The 16356-nt window shown below is 44.0% G+C and overlaps 4 protein-coding genes across 8 annotated transcripts; 2 read left to right on the top strand and 2 right to left on the bottom strand.

Moving 5' to 3' along the window:
• Window positions 1-3: 3 nt before the first annotated feature.
• Window positions 4-5786, bottom strand: alg1 (ALG1 chitobiosyldiphosphodolichol beta-mannosyltransferase). The gene is made up of 16 exons (XM_077618818.1): window positions 5461-5786; window positions 5319-5396; window positions 5084-5187; window positions 4867-5015; window positions 4704-4793; window positions 4331-4444; window positions 3962-4077; window positions 3849-3887; window positions 3721-3780; window positions 3543-3653; window positions 3366-3480; window positions 3124-3199; window positions 1030-3052; window positions 374-460; window positions 184-275; window positions 4-86 (listed from the first exon to the last, which is right to left on the bottom strand). Exons 1-13 carry the CDS (start codon window positions 5753-5755, stop codon window positions 2921-2923), a joined length of 1479 nt encoding a protein of 492 aa, XP_077474944.1. The 5' UTR covers window positions 5756-5786; the 3' UTR covers window positions 4-86; window positions 184-275; window positions 374-460; window positions 1030-2920.
• Window positions 1261-2889, top strand: eef2kmt (eukaryotic elongation factor 2 lysine methyltransferase). Of its 5 annotated transcripts, XM_077618815.1 has the most exons (7): window positions 1264-1463; window positions 1630-1692; window positions 1754-1834; window positions 1898-1999; window positions 2102-2486; window positions 2553-2696; window positions 2766-2889. In XM_077618815.1, the coding sequence occupies exons 1-7, from the start codon at window positions 1344-1346 to the stop codon at window positions 2870-2872; spliced, it is 1002 nt and encodes a 333-aa protein (XP_077474941.1). In that variant the 5' UTR covers window positions 1264-1343; the 3' UTR covers window positions 2873-2889. The 5 variants fall into 5 exon arrangements, with proteins under 5 accessions (XP_077474938.1, XP_077474940.1, XP_077474939.1 ...); XM_077618814.1 differs by having other exon boundaries at window positions 1262-1463; window positions 2102-2696; XM_077618813.1 differs by having other exon boundaries at window positions 1262-1463; window positions 2553-2889.
• A 56-nt stretch (window positions 5787-5842) lies between the features above and the next one.
• On the top strand, window positions 5843-9155 carry c14h16orf89 (chromosome 14 C16orf89 homolog). The gene is made up of 8 exons (XM_077618817.1): window positions 5843-6116; window positions 6634-6786; window positions 6960-7110; window positions 7444-7561; window positions 7623-7785; window positions 7872-7976; window positions 8059-8151; window positions 8814-9155. The coding sequence occupies exons 1-8, from the start codon at window positions 5876-5878 to the stop codon at window positions 8915-8917; spliced, it is 1128 nt and encodes a 375-aa protein (XP_077474943.1). The 5' UTR covers window positions 5843-5875; the 3' UTR covers window positions 8918-9155.
• On the bottom strand, window positions 8545-16009 carry ift70 (intraflagellar transport 70). The gene is made up of 19 exons (XM_077618811.1): window positions 15838-16009; window positions 15536-15601; window positions 15098-15307; window positions 14947-15003; window positions 14690-14825; window positions 14501-14605; window positions 14029-14157; window positions 13898-13947; window positions 13662-13814; window positions 13521-13586; window positions 13393-13446; window positions 13246-13311; window positions 11842-11918; window positions 11561-11768; window positions 10646-10717; window positions 10473-10576; window positions 10315-10393; window positions 9373-9502; window positions 8545-9304 (listed from the first exon to the last, which is right to left on the bottom strand). The coding sequence occupies exons 1-19, from the start codon at window positions 15883-15885 to the stop codon at window positions 9168-9170; spliced, it is 1947 nt and encodes a 648-aa protein (XP_077474937.1). The 5' UTR covers window positions 15886-16009; the 3' UTR covers window positions 8545-9167.
• Between the last annotated feature and the right edge of the window lie 347 nt (window positions 16010-16356).

Raw genomic sequence — 16356 nt, forward strand, 5'->3', positions numbered from 1 at the left:
AAATGACACTCAAATCTCTTTTATTGCAATTTCTGATTGAAAAAAAAAAAAAGAGATCCTCCTCACTTTAGGGCTTGGGACTTCACCTATAAAATAAGAGGGGGGTTAGTAAATTGCAACTGTCGTCAATAAAATAATGTGAGATTGGAATGTTTTGACGTGGATACTCTACAATATATTAACCTCAGAGCAGAGTTCAGAGACGATGCATCATCTTTAAGTGGGCAACCTGGGAAGATAACCTGGTCCTCCAGGGTCTGGACATCACCATGGACCTGGTGCATGCAAAAAAACAGAGCAAAAGTTATCATATACAGAGACTGGAGATTCAACAGATGTGTTTAGGTGGGGTTTTTTTGGTCATTAATATTACCTTGATACCTTGGCCCAGTCTCCTCTCCCCTCAAGGGTGTGCATGGTTCTGGACACACGGGAATAGCTGCATCTTGATTGAACCAAGCTATTTGGGAAGTGCAAACAATTATTACAGGAAAGAGAAATCTTCAAGTAAATGATCAAGATAAAGAATGAAAATAAGTTAGTGAATGCTCGGTGCTAATTTCCCCTTTCCAGACAAAGCGATTCAATATACAGACTGATGTTAAAAGCTAGGAGAAAGTCGGCTTGACAATTTTTGTATAAATGATTTTTGTTTTAAAACAGAATTACAAATTGGAAAAGGGCGTTTAGCAATCGCAGTGAAAACTATCATTACATTCAACACACCTTCACCTGGCAAACTGACCGTTGATATCTCGGCTTTGTTTGATAAAATGAAGTCTTCCCCCACGACTCAATAATGGAGAGAATACGGACAAAATACTTTTGAAGTCAAATGTCGTGAGGCTAATGCTAAGATAGCTAGTGACATGCCAAGGAGCCCATACTTCAAATGTCGACGGTGTGTTCGACCTGGCAATAAACTAACAGATTTGTTGGCGTTTTGGCTCAATTGATTCCTAAAAAAATCTCCCGGTAGGGTGTTAAAAATGCACATAGGCCAGTAAATTGCTCTAGTCTAGGGCTTACCTCGTTTGGGTGCTAGTCGTTCGACCGACGGCATGGAAATGGCTGCATCAAAGGGCGCGATGCTGCGCAGGTGCATAATTTAAGCACCTGCGTCACCAATGGGCGTAACCACGCCCATAGGAGGTGATTTGTCCTCCCGACTCAATGACCATGTTTGGAAGATGACGTACTATAGTCGCCATTTTTGTAGTCTTGATGCTGTAAAAGAGCGGGCCGTATGTTTGACACCCCTGTCCTAGACCCTCACGTGAGGAAATCTCGCGATATTAGATTTTTAATATGGCCGTGGAAGTAAACAAGGCAAGACGTGAAAGATGGAGTGTGCAAAGGCTAATGAATGGTTTAGTTCAGGAACACAAGACAGAGCTACGTTTTTAAAACAATTCCAGTCGTGTTTTCTCGCTACTAATCGCCTAGTTTCATTCCCCTGGACGGTGAGTACGTTCTGTGCCAAAGCCAATTTGCAAATATGCCCATTTACAGTTTGCTCTAGTAAAGAAGCTGAGCTAACGTAAAAGCATTTCATTCTCATCCATCTATTATTCATACGTTTAATCGGATGCTATATATTTGCATTTCATCTTATTTCTGAAATGTCAGAATTTAGAAATGGAACTTGAACGCAGCGAGTCATCTGACGTCATCTTAGAGCTCCTTCAACAGGTTAGCCTTCACACCCTTAAAATGTATCAAATGGATTCTAATGGTACTTTTTTTCTTTCAGACGTGTCTTCACTCGTTATGCCGCAAATTTCCGCCATCGCCCCGATACAGAAAATCGTTTCTGTCAGAGCTCATCAGACGGGTGTGTTTCTATGATATTATGCCCTTTGCTGGATGTTGTTGTCATGGTAACCCTCATCGACAGGTAGAGGCTGCGGGGTGCGAACCTATGGATGAGCTCTACGACGCTCTGGCTGAGGTCGTGGCGGCCCCGGAGGTGGCGGAGGGATACAGAACCTACTTATTGGTACCGAACCAACCTTTCACAAAACACACTTCCATTATTCACTGAAGGGACTGGACGTGGATCGCAGGAAATGAGGTCACGATACCAAACTTTGTCCTATAGCCGTGCGGCAACAGCGTCAGCCTGTCGGAGAGCGTGGCTCTGATCTCCGAGGGGACGACGGGTCTGGTGACGTGGGAGGCCGCCCTCTACCTGACTGAGTGGGCTTTGGACCACCCGCAGACTTTTACCGGAAGGAGAGTTCTGGAGCTAGGCAGCGGCATGGGCCTGACCGGCATCGCCGTGTGTCGCTCGTGCGCACCGTCGTCGTACGTCTTCAGCGATTGTCACCCGAGCGTCCTTCGAAGGCTCCGAGATAACTTGAACCTTAACGGACTTGACGAAGCGAACGCCACCAGGGTGGAAATCGCAGTGGAAGAGTTGGACTGGACGGACGTGAACGAAGAACGTGTTCGCGACATCGGTGCAGACGTGATCGTCGCGGCAGGTTTGATGTCGCGCAGGTTGTCGACTCTTGCTTTCCAAAGTCATCTGGTGGCTCTGCGTGTTGCAGATGTGGTCTACGATCCGGAGGTGGTTGCGGTTCTGGTCCAACTTTTGTCCAAGTTCCTGCATCGAGGCGCTGCTCCACTAGAGGTTCTAATCTGCTCTACGGTGAGGAACCCACAGACGTACGCCGACTTCAAGCGCAAGCTAGGTAGGAGGACGACGCACTTATTGGTTCATGGCGTGCTGGAGGTGGTGTCTGACAATATAGGATTGGCAGGTGACGCTGGGATTGGCCACCGGGTGATGCGGGGAGTCGTCAATCACGTCTTTGAGTACAGCAGAGAATGTGAAATAGAACTTGTTCAATTGTTTGTGTGCCAATAAAGTGTTTTTTTAATATATTTACAAAAGTGTCCGTTCATTTGGGAATGTTCAGGAAGTTTTCAAGAGCGGGAGGACGTGTTTGTCCCAGTTGGCGTCCCAGCGCTGCTCCCTGGTGGCATGGAGGTTCCTCCTAAACGCGGCCAGTTTGCCGTCATTGCTGGTGAAGTCTGACAGAAGACTCTGGAAACACATTCGAAGTGCGCGTGGATTATTCAGTGGAAGAATCAATATAGTAATTAATGAAGCGTCACCTTGAGCTGTCGGGCCAACTGCTGGCTGTCGGAGAAGATCAGACCATTGTGTTCGTGCTTTACGAGCTCCTCCAGGCTGAAAACAACCAGGGAATTTTTGTCCATGATTTGAAAAGGTGTTGTCAAATTTTCATTATTGTCTATTTTTTCCTGATTTTTTTTACTTTTATTTTAAAATTCATTCATTTTTATTTCAACATTGATTCAGTACACTTTGGTACTACTGCTCCTCCAGAACTTACCACAAAAACTGTACAGCACATACGGGCAGGCAACATCCAAACATGTCCACCACCTTCATTGGCAGGTCCAGACCACTGGAGGACTTGTGGAGACACACGCCCAAGTCAGAAGAACCTAAAAATTAAAATAATATGAATTGGATCGGATAAGGAAGCAGACAACAATTTCAATCCTACCTAACAAGACCGGATAGTCTTCGGCCTCCAGCCAAGGTGTGCAGATCTTCACGTGTTCCAAACGTAGACTGTCAATCATCTTCACGTAGCGCTCCTTCTGAGGACCTTTCCCTTCACGGGTACACCAAGACCAACGCGTCATCGCTTGCACGCCGCACGACGTCAAAGTAGAGCGTACCCGTGATGACGCAGATGAGCGGCGGGAGCTTTTCCCCCCTGGAGATGAAATCTTCGTATGCTATCAAAGACAACATCGTTAACCAAACCTGGAGCTGGCCTCGTTGATGCTTAGTTTTCACAGTATACCTTGAAGAGCCTGCAGGAGCATGGAGAAGTCTTCGTCCTCTGCAGATAGTAAAAAGTCAAACAAACTCATGGGCCTCCGTTAACGCTAGCGGACGTTTTGGTTTCAATCGCACCGGTCCAGCTGGTGCTGCTGATAAGCAAGGCGGGGCGATCGGCTCTCAAGGTCACCGTGTCCGTCTTGAGGTCTCGCTCCGAGAAGACCGTCTTCTCCGTGGCATTATCGTCATCACTGCTCCGAGTAAGACAATACAAAAGTAAGTACAAAACTACTACTAAAGATTTAAAGCTATAACCAAACCAAAGAAGCCTTTTCATCTTTGTGCATTATTTGGCTGGTGCGATTTGTACTTAGGTGCGACTTTTAGTTAAAAAAAATACGGTAATAATAAAAATTGAAGCAAAAGTTGAGCTAATTCTATCGGTGGTGCCAACCAAACAAAATTGTGTTGAAAAGGTGTTTAGTTAGCATTGCTTCAACTTGCCAGTCATGTCGAAAAGAAGGAAGCGTTCGCGAAAGCCGCCCAAAAAGCTTGTGTCGTGCCTCCAGCGGAGTTTCCCTGAAGATGGCTGCCGGTCTGTCGTAAAGAGTGGTCGCCCTGGACGGAACAAAGGATTCAAATCAACAACCTAATCAATCCTTTTTTTGGTGAATTCATTTGGAAAGTGTCTGTCAGAAAACCCTTCCTCATTTGAACTGACTTTGAATTTCAAGCTTAGAAGAGTTCACACAAAAATGAATATTTTGAAAAAGCGACCCATTTTCTAGTCCCCATTACAGAAAACAGTAGAATCTGACTGTTTGTTAAAAGAAGACCATTTATCCTTTCAATTCCCATCCTTGAGTCCATATCCTACTTGATGCCCCAGTTCCTGTCCAGATCTTCCTTCATGGCTTCGGTTACACACAAGTGCTTCGATGCCAGAGGACCGAAGACGTGCTCGTAACTGTTGGAAAAAAGCAACAACAATCTTATTATCGTGCAATGTTCTTTCCCAAAAGCTAGCAAAAGCCACTGACCACTGGGCTATGCGCACCAGCGGGTGGGCGTGGCCAAGACTTAGCGCCATGATGGTGTAGCCATAGTTGTGCCAGTCGACCAGCAAGCGGGCACCGCGGAGGACGCACGCCAGCCAAGCGGATGCCATCCCGGGTAAACCTGGAGGATTCTGGGACACGAATCATCACTTGAAAAACTGACCGTTATGATTGGCTCTCGGGCGATCACGTAACTCACCTGCATGAGGATGTGAGCGTGTGGTTTGAGGAACAGAAGTACCATAAGAACTTGCATGAACTGAACACTCACTTTGGTCAAGTAGGTCAAAATTTTAGGGCCACCTGGAATTGACAACAACATTTTGAGTGACTTGAATTGACATGAGTGACAGGGATTCAAATTTCATGAAATTCAGATGTTCTTGGAGGCTTAACATGGCATTTTTACAGTCATAAGCACATCAAATATATACCAGTGAAGCCTTTTACTTCCGCAATCGGAACGATGTGAATCCGGTCCTCCTCCAATACATCTCGACGAGGTATGCTGTCTAAACAAAAGACACCAAAAACTGTATTGACATGAAATACATTTATATTACCAGAGGTATTTACCTAAATATCCAACAAGAATGACTTCATATCCATGTTTACTGAGGGACAGCGAGTGATACTGCATGCGGGGACTCCGACCAATGTCCCCGAGGACCAGCACACAGACCCGGCGCTCGGTGTCGTCGTCCCGCCGGCGCAACAGCCGAGCCAGGGCGGCCACGGAGCCCACGACCGTTACGGACACCAGCGGCCACCAAACGCCCGAGCCGACGCCCCAAAACGCCGCCAAAAGTAGTGCAATTAACGCAAAAACATTCGGAATGGAAAGTGTCCGGCTGGTACCGGGCGACGCCATGTTTGTTTTGGGTCTTGTGATGACGTGTGGCAGTGCTTGAGGCGGGGCTACAAATTTAAAGGGACACCACGGAAACGTCTATTTACCCGTGAGGTCATCACGAGCCCCGCCCCTGCGGGGATGGAAGACGCGTTCATGTGTCCTCGGAGCGAGCTCCCTCCCACACGTCCGAGCAGCATGCGGACTTCGAGGCTCGGGCTGGCCGTTTTGGCGGCGCTTTTAGCGGCGTGCTTCCTATGCTGCTCCCGGGCGGAGGTGATCGACGACGTGCTGGGCAGCCTCTCTAAGGGCGCCACCTTCTTGGAGCGCCAGCACGAGAACATCAATCTGGACGGCGTGGTGGGCTTTCTCATGCTGCAGGGTGGGTGGGGGCCGCCCGTCTTGCTTTTTTTTGTGGCGCAGTATCATTTACATGCTTCATCTGTTGGCTGAGCAAACATATCAATCTCATATGTTGTATCTTTTCAATCAGATTCAGTGCAAATTTTGGATCAGAGCTCTTGACAGAAAATATGCACACTTGGTCATCACATTTATTATACCTCATCGTGTATGGGGAATCCCCCAATCAGATATTGGAACCCATTGTTCTCAAAATACATATGACACTTTCCTGGAGATATTATTTTACAAAATAATTCTCATAATAAAATTCCTCAAATATAATTTTAAACTAGAATGTTTACTATTTGACACTATGGATTAACTGAACTTGGAATTTACAACTTTTTCGGCACTAATTAAAAAAAATGTTTCCTGTTAATATAACCACTTTGCAACATGAAAGTGATGCTTAGGATCAAGTCAAATCTTAACTGGATGCGGGAGAGGGCTTGTAATTTAAATGAACAAAGCCTGGTTTACATGTTTTTCTCCAGCCGAGCTGAAAGAGGCCGTGGAGACGTGGCCTCACTCGGACCCGGTTAGCTGGGCTCAGCGGACGACGGCCGTCGAGCTGGTCAAGCGCTTGGACAGCAGTTTCGACAACGCTATCCCCGCTCTGCGCCAAAATGACCCCAAGTACTTCCAAGGTCTGATGTCTATTGCCCGGCCTATTCCAACTAACTATGAGCACTTTGATAGATTTTTCTTCTCTTGATCTATGCCTATAAAACTCTTCCAAGAAAAGTCGATAACCCAAAATGTTGCCTACCCAATTTCGAATAAAGGACAAATGATACCTGTCTGGCATCCCGTTCCACAGAGTTCGAGCCCCTCCTGTCGTGGAAGTTCTGGCAGGTTCCTCAGGAAAGGAGCACTACCGACGCCAGCCTGGTGTACGCCGCCACCACCGCCAGCGAATGTTACGACGAGCAACTCAGCGACAAGTGCCTCACACTGCTTCTGGGAACATGGTAATAAAAAAATAAAAATTAAAAAGTAGCACGTTGGAGTAGTGGTTTATGCATCGGCCTCACATTTCTGGGGTCGAGGGTTCAATCCCAGGTCGGTCCTCACTATGTGAAGTTTGCATTTTCTCCAGGTACTCCGGTTTCCTCTCACATCCCCAAAACAAGCATGCTACACTAATTGTATGCTAAATTGCCCCTAAGTATGAGTGTTAGCGTGAATGGTGGTCCTTGATCTCCTCGTGCCCTGCGATTGGCTGGCCACCGGTTCAGGGTGACCCCAGCCTGGTGCCCGTAGTTAGCTGGGATAGCCTCAACATGGTTGTTCTTGGGTCGTAGGAAACAGAAAGGGACGCCGTGCATCGTCACCAAACCATGTCGCGACACCATGACCCAGTTCGGGTGCCCGCACTACTCGCTGTCCCATCAGCTGCTCTACTTCCTGATCGGGAAGATGGTGAGGAATGTCTGAGGAACCTTCTTGTGGGGGAGCTGACGTGTGCTTTTGTGGCTGGTAGAAAGGGTGCAGCAATCTGCTGAAGGGGGACACCCGCGCGTCCCGCGCCAACATGACGGAGCGTGCCTACCAGAAGATCTTTTGCTCCAATATGATGAAGACCAACCAGGAGATTGCCAATGAAGGACTCAGCGAACAGACGGCGGATATCTTCATTGAGAACAGTCAGTAACATTTACATGTGTCCAAATAGGACTTTTTTTAAGGTCATGCTTTTCTTAAAATTGAAAATAATACGTGTCGTTGTTAGTACTCATCTGCGGATTGGCTGGCTTCTCCGACTTCTACAAATCCGATTGGCTCCAGCACATCCTCCGGCGCCAGGACGGCGAGCTGGGTTGCTTCGGCCGCGACCGTGAGTCCACCGACGCCACTCCCGGCACGAAGCGACGCGGGCAGGCGGGCATGTTTTGACTCCGGTCGCCTTCTGCGTTTAGGCAGCGTGGTCTCGCAGATGATCGGCGACGAGCTGCTGGAGCAACTCCAGCCTCCTCATCACCGTGTCAAGAGGAGGGAGAAGATCCTAGCAGGTAAGTTAGTTGGATTGGATTGGATGGCTGATGTTTACAAAAAAAGAAGTGGCAGAAAGAAGCCAGGCTAACAGAACAAAGAAAGTTGTAAAAACAGTAAAGTAAAAAGTATAAAGTACAATGTAAAGTAAAAAGGAATGTATTAAGAAATATTAAAATGTAATTAAAAAAAAGATGGAAGGGCTGTAAAACATGAAAAACATAAGAGTGTACAGAGCTACTGCCACTGGCTCCCACGTGAACGGTGCCATCTTGGAAAAATTACTGGAAAACAAAAGCTATGTCAGAATAATCATACTGAAAGGCTTTAGCGTTTTATTTGGAGGAAACGGTGGATTTAGAACAAGAGCTGATGCTAAATTAGCATCATTTTTGCTCCATAAAAAAAGAAAAGCTTAGGCCAGTATAAAAAAAGGTAGGTCGCACCATGTTGGCTTCTTGTAAAGTAGTATATCTTGGAGAAAAAATGAAATAAATAAATGAATGAACATAACATAAAAAAAACGAATTAAAAGTCAACAAACATCCACTTAAACAGTGGTCATTAAAAAAAATAGAAATAAACAGAAGCAGTTCAAGAACAGATAAGATAAACCAGACTCTTAGTCATAGTTATTGACTGGTTCTAACTTGATTTTTTTTGTCTATTTCTTTTGTGAAAGATGGCTGCTCAAGTCACATGACCGCCGTGGCAGTGGGCGCCCTAGGAGGATATTTAAACTTCCACCTGACCGAGCAGGACATAACCAAGAGGCCTCTTTCGTGAAGTCCCCGTCCGACCTCGCCAAAGTAGAATATTTTTCCTGCTTGCGTTCTAGTTTTTCCTCATCGTGGGACTATAAATCCACAAGGATGACCTCAGAACTATCTTCTCCGCCAAGGCCTTTTCCATAGATATCAACTTACGAACGGACATAATTAACAACAGGGTTTGTCTCACATGTCGAGTGTCACGTGTCGTATACTTAGATAAAATGTCTCCCAAATAAAAGTGTGTGTGTGTGTGTTTGTGGTGGTCACTCATTCCAGCTGGTGACTTTGTAGAATAACGCTTTGAGTAGTCTCGCTTCATAGGTGACCGTGTTCTTGCCCATTTGGACTCGAGACTCCTCCAGCGGCTGCTCGATGATGGCAGGAACCTCTCGTCCGTACTCTTTAAAAGGCAAAAAAGGATATAATTTCAAATTGTGAACAAACTGAGTAAAAAAAAATCAATGTTACCTTCACAGTTCTCCAAGAAATGAATGCACTCCTGGACCACCACGCCCTTGAGTGTGATGATGTGCTTGGACATATTCTCCAGCAGGGACAGGAAACAGCGCTTGGCGTAGAACCACGTGTCCGTTCCCAACTGCGCATACCAGACAATGGATTCAACTTGTTTACAAACATTGAATCCGGTCGTCTGGAACTTAAAGATGAGCATTCAATCCCAGTCCTCACAGTTTAAATGAATTTTATGTCTATTCTAGTAAATGGCAGGAGATAAGTTAAATACTAGGAGAAAAAAAAACAACATTACAGTGTTAGTGACCAAGTGTGTTTCTGATTTTATTCATTTATAATTGTATGCATTAAATAAACAAATACATACAAAAAACGTTGAAAAAAGATTAGTGATTAAAAAATATACCAAGTATAAACTATATGTGGAAATCACGTTATGTCATGTAGGCCACAATTGTTTACCAGATTTTAATATAATTTCAGTTTTGGGTTTGAGTTCTTTTTTTAAAACTATTTAGTCATTTGCCCTTTAATGGGTGAACATGTTTACACAAAACACCATTAATCTCGTTGTATAGCCAATCCAATACCAAATTTAAAAGTAGCATAGAGCAAACTATTATCTTCACTGACGTAGCCATGTAAACATGTTCAAGAAAAATGATAACATTTAAAGATGTTTCTGTTGTTGGTTAACTATTCATTTATATTAATTAATTTTAAATAACTAATACACATTAAGAAATATTTTAACTAATTTTTAATCAATAGTGTTTGGATGCCACCAGTGCAGTGTATTAAAAGTACATTATTCTGATTTTGAACCAATTTAGAACCAGACTCAGATCAAGTAGACATATTTAACTTGTTTAGTGGCTTAATGTTAATTATTCAAAATGAATGGTTTTAAATCATTCATCAGTCCACTTGCTTTACCTTCTTGTTGTAAGGCTCCAAGCTCTTAATGACTCGAGAGATGCCAAAATCGTAGTTGCCTTTTGCGCAGTACAATGTGCTGTCAAAAAAAATAAAAATAAAGTTACAATAAAAAACACTACCAATACAAGAATGGATTTATAGGCATTAAAAGTTACCCGATGACCAGGTTGACGATGCACAGGTGAAAGACTTTCTTGTCGGGGTCGTCGTAGGAGATTTGCTCCTCCTCCTTTTCAATCTTCCTCATGAAATCCTCCGCCTGGAAGACATTTTCATTGCTTTGGCTTAAGTGGGTGATTTGTAAAAGACACGAGTGCAGCGTAGTTACCTCCTCATTCTGGCTGGTCATGATGTAAGACACGCACAGGTTGGCCAGCACCACAGCGCTCACGTTTAAGATCTACATCCATAAAACAATTAAGAGTCAAAACATTCACAGAATATCTCAAAGTCACCCACATAGACCCCCTTCTTGAGTTACGCCTTTTGCCTGCCCTTCTAGTTCAAATAGATTGGACGACGATCGCACTCAATGGTAATAAAATAATTTAAAAGAACACCCCCAGCCCCAAAATACACTGCAAACATTCAAAATTCTTCATTTGGAGCGCTTTGAACTACAGCTATTATGATGAAAACAGTTATTGACAACTATTCTGATAGTTGATTAAATGTTTACGGACATTAATGGTGCAAATCCTCCTTTTGGAGCCTCCTAAAACTACATATACTACATAGTATATATTATCTTCAATTTAAATACGTATTTTACATGAAAAAAAAATCTTATTATTTGTATTCATGTTTTATATTTAGCTTTTTAAATGTTTATCTTCTATCTTAAAAGAACAAACAAACTGAAACAAATAGTCATTTGTTTCTTAATTTTTGATCATTTTTATATAATTTTCTTAAACAAAAAAAGAAAAGAAAAAAATCTTCCATAACAAAGCAGGTGATTATCTTTGTATTGAATCTAAAGGAGACATTTTGTCATGGGAAGCAATCATACAGCTATCCTATAGTTACATAAAATTCATAGTCCAGTCCACATTTTTTAGCTTAAACGTTTAGCCTGGAGTAGTACTAAGAACGCTCATGCAACAACGTTCTATATAAGCCGTTTCGTCAAGTCGTGGGGAAAAAACCCCATTAATAATCCAAAAATAGCTTATGGCAGCTCTGCTTTGAACAAAAAAAATAAAATAACAGGAGGAACGTTTTTCCAACCGGCGCCACTCACGTTAGTGTAGTGCTTCTTCACGATGGGCTCGTAGAAGCTGATGGCCTCTTTGTACTTGTTCTGCATGAAGAGCACGTGGGCCACGTTCAGCTTCCACGTGTCGTCCTCGTTGCACACCTCCATGGACTTGTGGAAGATCTTCTCCACCATGTCGAAGTTCTCACGGTTCCAGTAGATCTTAGCCTGGGCCATCAGGACCACAATGTACCTGTGGGTGGCCCAAGAGTAGTGACAGGTTTAACCACCATGACCAGGAAGTCCTCACGGGAATGTATTCTTACTTCTCCTGCATGGTGTCGTATTCCTGGAGGGCTTTCTTCTGCCCGTCATCGTCTAGAGCCGTCTTGGCCTCCTGCAGCTGTCAACGCACGTCAAACGTGGCAAAATAAGTCTTATTTTCAATGATGTATATGAATGTAATCAATAACAAATACGCAAATTCAAGTCAAACTCTCAAGTTTTGCGCTGTCCTTGCCTTGGCCACTGGGGGGCAGTGTGGTACTTTGCAGAGAAGTACAGTGGTACCTCTACATACGAGCAGCTCGAGATACAAGGAAAATTTCGAGCAAATAATTATGTCTAGATACGAGAAAAAATTTGAGATGCGAGAACGCCAGGTGGCCAAGACATGAGAGGCTGTTTATCATTGTAGCGCACTGTCTTTTTTGCCACATCTCTTTCGTGTATAACAGATATCTACGAGCACTGGGCGGAGCGTTGCATTTTTTTCAGTGTTTTTTTTCCGTCACTCAGCGCGAATGCCGGAGCGATCGCTAATACGAGCAGTATAGTATATTACTTCTCGTTGGTTGGTCATAAGTACATAGGGGCACTGGCTCTCTCCCCCGCAACTCCTCGTGTAATATCTCTGGTCGCAACTACCTTTTTGTAACGTCTCTGCGAGCACTGAGCGGAGCGTTGCATTTTTTCAGTGTTTTTTCCCCCCTTAGCCTGTTAGCTCCCGTTAGCGGAGCGATCGCTAATTCAATACTACTTCTCGTTGGCAAGTGGTCGTGCGTTATCCTATTGTGAGGACATTTGTGTGCATCATTTTCGGAATATTTTGAAGGGAATACAACAGCAAACAGCCCATCGATAGCGAACCTGAGGGTGGAGGCGTGGCAAACAGCTAACCCGGCCAGAACGAAGGTAAAAAAAATTAAAACAAAATTAGAATTCAGTTTTGTATAAAGTTACATTAAAAGTATGTTTGAGTGTGTCTGTATATATTAATCCAAGTTAATTTAAATTTGTTTGTTCTGTTACGAGTGAGTTGCCGTGGTTCGATTGTTGAATATTAAATGTTTGAGAAATGTACAGTGACGTTTATTTCTAATTGCGCATCAATAGTGTCATAATTAGCATTAAGGTAACAGGTTTTCAAGAGTAAAAGTATAGGTTTCATTTTCTCTGCTTTTTGTTTGACAGTTTACCTCCACTTGACAAATAGCGTAACATTGGCCTCCTTTGGAAGGACTTTTGTTTGCTGTCTGTCAAATTTGAGTCGGGCTGCACTGCCGCCACATTTCTTTGATTAAATGTGTCACAGCGGATCCAAGTTTTGGCCGTACACATTCCCGATCATATAATTGCCCCGTCCTCCTGGACTATGAGGACACGCATCGGAACTTGCGCTTAAGATGTTATGGTTAGGTTAGGGCAGGAAAAAAGAAAAACTAGGCAACCTGCTTGGCCAACTTGCGCAGCTTCTCCGTCATTTTCCCGATCATGTCGTCAAATTTTCTGAACGCCTGAACACACACAAAAACCCACGTGGGAGATTACTTCATGTCACATTAGCCATTAATGAATGCACCTGGCTGTTATTGTACCTCCTCCGGCGCCGTCTGGCAGGTCAGTAAGGCGTCGAGAAACTCGTACTCGTACTGAAAATAAGAATCAGGCTCATCAGAAAGAGAAAATGCAGTAAAACGTCGCAAGTAAGTCGAGTCGAACTCACGGGGGAGAGCAATTTGTACGTGAGGTGTGCGTTTTCCGCCAAGACGTCAGCCGCCAGATCGAAATACTGCCAAGAAACCGGCATCCAATTAGATCAGGACTTCCAAATGTGGACTCCCAGGGGATGTTGACGTGTACACACCTCATGTTTGCAGTAAAGCAACAACAGGTTTCCAAAGGTGACGGGCGGGAAGGCCGGCTGCTGCAACAGGAACGCCAACTTCTCAAAGCCCTGCGACGGCTTGCTGTCCATGTTGAGCAGAGCCTGGTTGTGCAGGGTCACCGTGTCCAGCTCCTACGCGACACAAACACAACACAGTCCAAACACATTTTGGAAATCTATCCGCGTCAATGGCAGTCAATGATTTAAAGACATACCTCTTCTGTTCTGGGCGGCATGTCTGTTAAGGCCTCTTGAGCTCCTTTCACTGCAAAGGAATGTTTATTTTTTAGAATTATTTGCGTTGGTTGTGGTTTGTGGGGGGGGGGGGGGGGGGGATCTCTCTTACAGTTCTTGAGCTGGTACTCGATGGCAGCCTTGAGGTTGAAGGCCTCCACCAACGCCGTCTGATGCAGGACTAACGTGTTGCCCACGCTGCGTACGTCGATGCCTTCCGTCGTGAGACCCACGCTCAGCTCTGCGCTCAGGAACACCCGCAAACCATTATTTTGACAGTCCATAATGATTTAGCCAATTGTGGGCCTCACAATATTTACTCTTAAAACGCAAAATTAGCATTTTGCGCCCCCAAACACTATTATGTAACATATAGTCATCTTAAAATGAAATATCCCTCCCCCCAACAACGCAAACAAACACTGGTTGTCATGTTGTGGCTGCTTGATGTACAAACACATTTTTTAAATGAACTTTTTAGATCGCATTTTGTACAAGAAAGAAAATAGATTTGTGACTTTTTAGATCGCATTTTGTACAAGAAAGAAAATAGATTTGTGTCTAAAAGAATTTTTTTTGGTTACCCGGATGATCGCGGATGCCTCGCTCTATGATTTCACCAATGTATTTGAGCGCCTGTGCGTAGTTGCTGAGCCTGTAGTAGCACAGTGCCATGTTGTATGACAGGGCTAAAACAGGGAACACAAAGAGCAGGGAAATATTGAACAACTCATTTTTAAAAGAAAAGTTTTTAATCGCATCGGCAGGCTTACCGGGCACGTATCCCAGCACCTGCATGGCCGAGGAGAATTTTTTGCACGCGTCCTCGTACTTGCCGTCCTGGTACAACAGACACCCCATGTTGTAGACGTAGTCGGCGTCCTCGGGGGGAAGCTGCTCCACCAGAGACTGCCAACACACAGATAGCATTAACTCAACTATTACTGCAATGGACGGTGATCCAATGAGTAAAATAAGGGGAATAAATCAGCATTTCTACAGCAGTGGATGAGGTGAGTCTCAAGGATACCTTGGTGGCAGAGTAATTTTCCTCAAAGTATTTAATGGAGGCTTGAAGTTTGATCATCTGTGAAGAAAAGAAGGTTATTTTTTTGAAAAAGAGAAACAGAATAAAATAAGTCACTTGTGTTGTCGATGAGCTGGTGAGGTTGGGATCTAACCTTGGTGTGGCTGCTGGGCGTGTCCAGGGCAAAGGAAGCCTTGGTGGCTTCAGCGTAGGAGCCCGCCTTGTACAGACTCTGGGCATAATAGACCCGGTAGTCCTCTACTTCGGGGTGTAGCTGCGTCAACTGTTCGTAACACTCGGCCGCACCGCTGAAGTCTTGGACGTGATAATAGCAGAAGCCCAACAAGGACAGCGCCGCACGGGACTAAGGAGGACAAAACCTTTATAAAATATTGGACTATCCGTCCACGCTTTTGGAATGTTGGACTGCTAAAGGCCAAACTGAGATTTACACATCATCACGCCGTGCCACTCCGATCAGACACGTCTTGTGAATTTCAATGTTCTAACATCAAAGTCAAATTCATTTTTTTGGTCCAATATTTGAAATTGTGAGGAGGAGGATGAGTCGTGCTTGTGATCAAACACTTACCCTGGTGTGCTTTTGAAGTTGGCTATTGAGGATGTGAATGGCTTCAACATACTGGCTGTCCTTAATCTACAAGACAACTCAGTATTAATATTTCTCCAGGCTAAACATACATTTTCATCTTTCCGAAACACATTGCTCTGAAGCTGACCGTCGAATTCACCTTGTCAAGAAAAATGGGGATTTCAGTTCATTTGTCATTTAAAAAAAAGTCTAGTTTTAATTTAGGCATGTTTTCAAGCCAGCTAGCTACGCTAAACACAGCAATAAGAAACAACAACGCCCGATAAACTTCATATCCTTACCAGCTTATAGATTGTAGCCGTGTACTCCCCGTCTTTTATCGTCATCATGATGCCAAACGTGTCGTTTTACGGCTCCAAATCGAGCTAAAATCCGCCAAATTTAAGAAAAATGTGCACTGCTAATTAGCCAGTTAGCTAGCTGCGGCAGTGGCACAGAACAACTGAGTGTTACCTAGCAACCTCCCTTCACCGGAAGTCATTTTTTTGAAAGACATTTGTTAGAACCAATCATCTTTGAGGATACAGCTCGTAATTATAAACAACAATGACATGCTGGGGGATAAATTCAATTGCTACATCCATTTTTAAAACAGAGCCGTATCACTTTTGTCTAGCAACAACTAACCAGGGGCCAGAAAATCTATTTTTTCAACATTTGCAAGGTTGATAAACTTCCAATATCTCATTTTTTATCCTGAATAATGTACAAAAACATGTTTTTTCTGACAGTAAATATAAGCTAAACATTATTGCAACTACATTTACGACTCTTTCTCTTCTGCCATTTCTTAATATAAT

The sequence above is a fragment of the Stigmatopora argus genome, chromosome 14, assembly GCF_051989625.1.
Source record: "Stigmatopora argus isolate UIUO_Sarg chromosome 14, RoL_Sarg_1.0, whole genome shotgun sequence".
NCBI classification, from domain to species: Eukaryota; Metazoa; Chordata; class Actinopteri; order Syngnathiformes; family Syngnathidae; genus Stigmatopora; species Stigmatopora argus.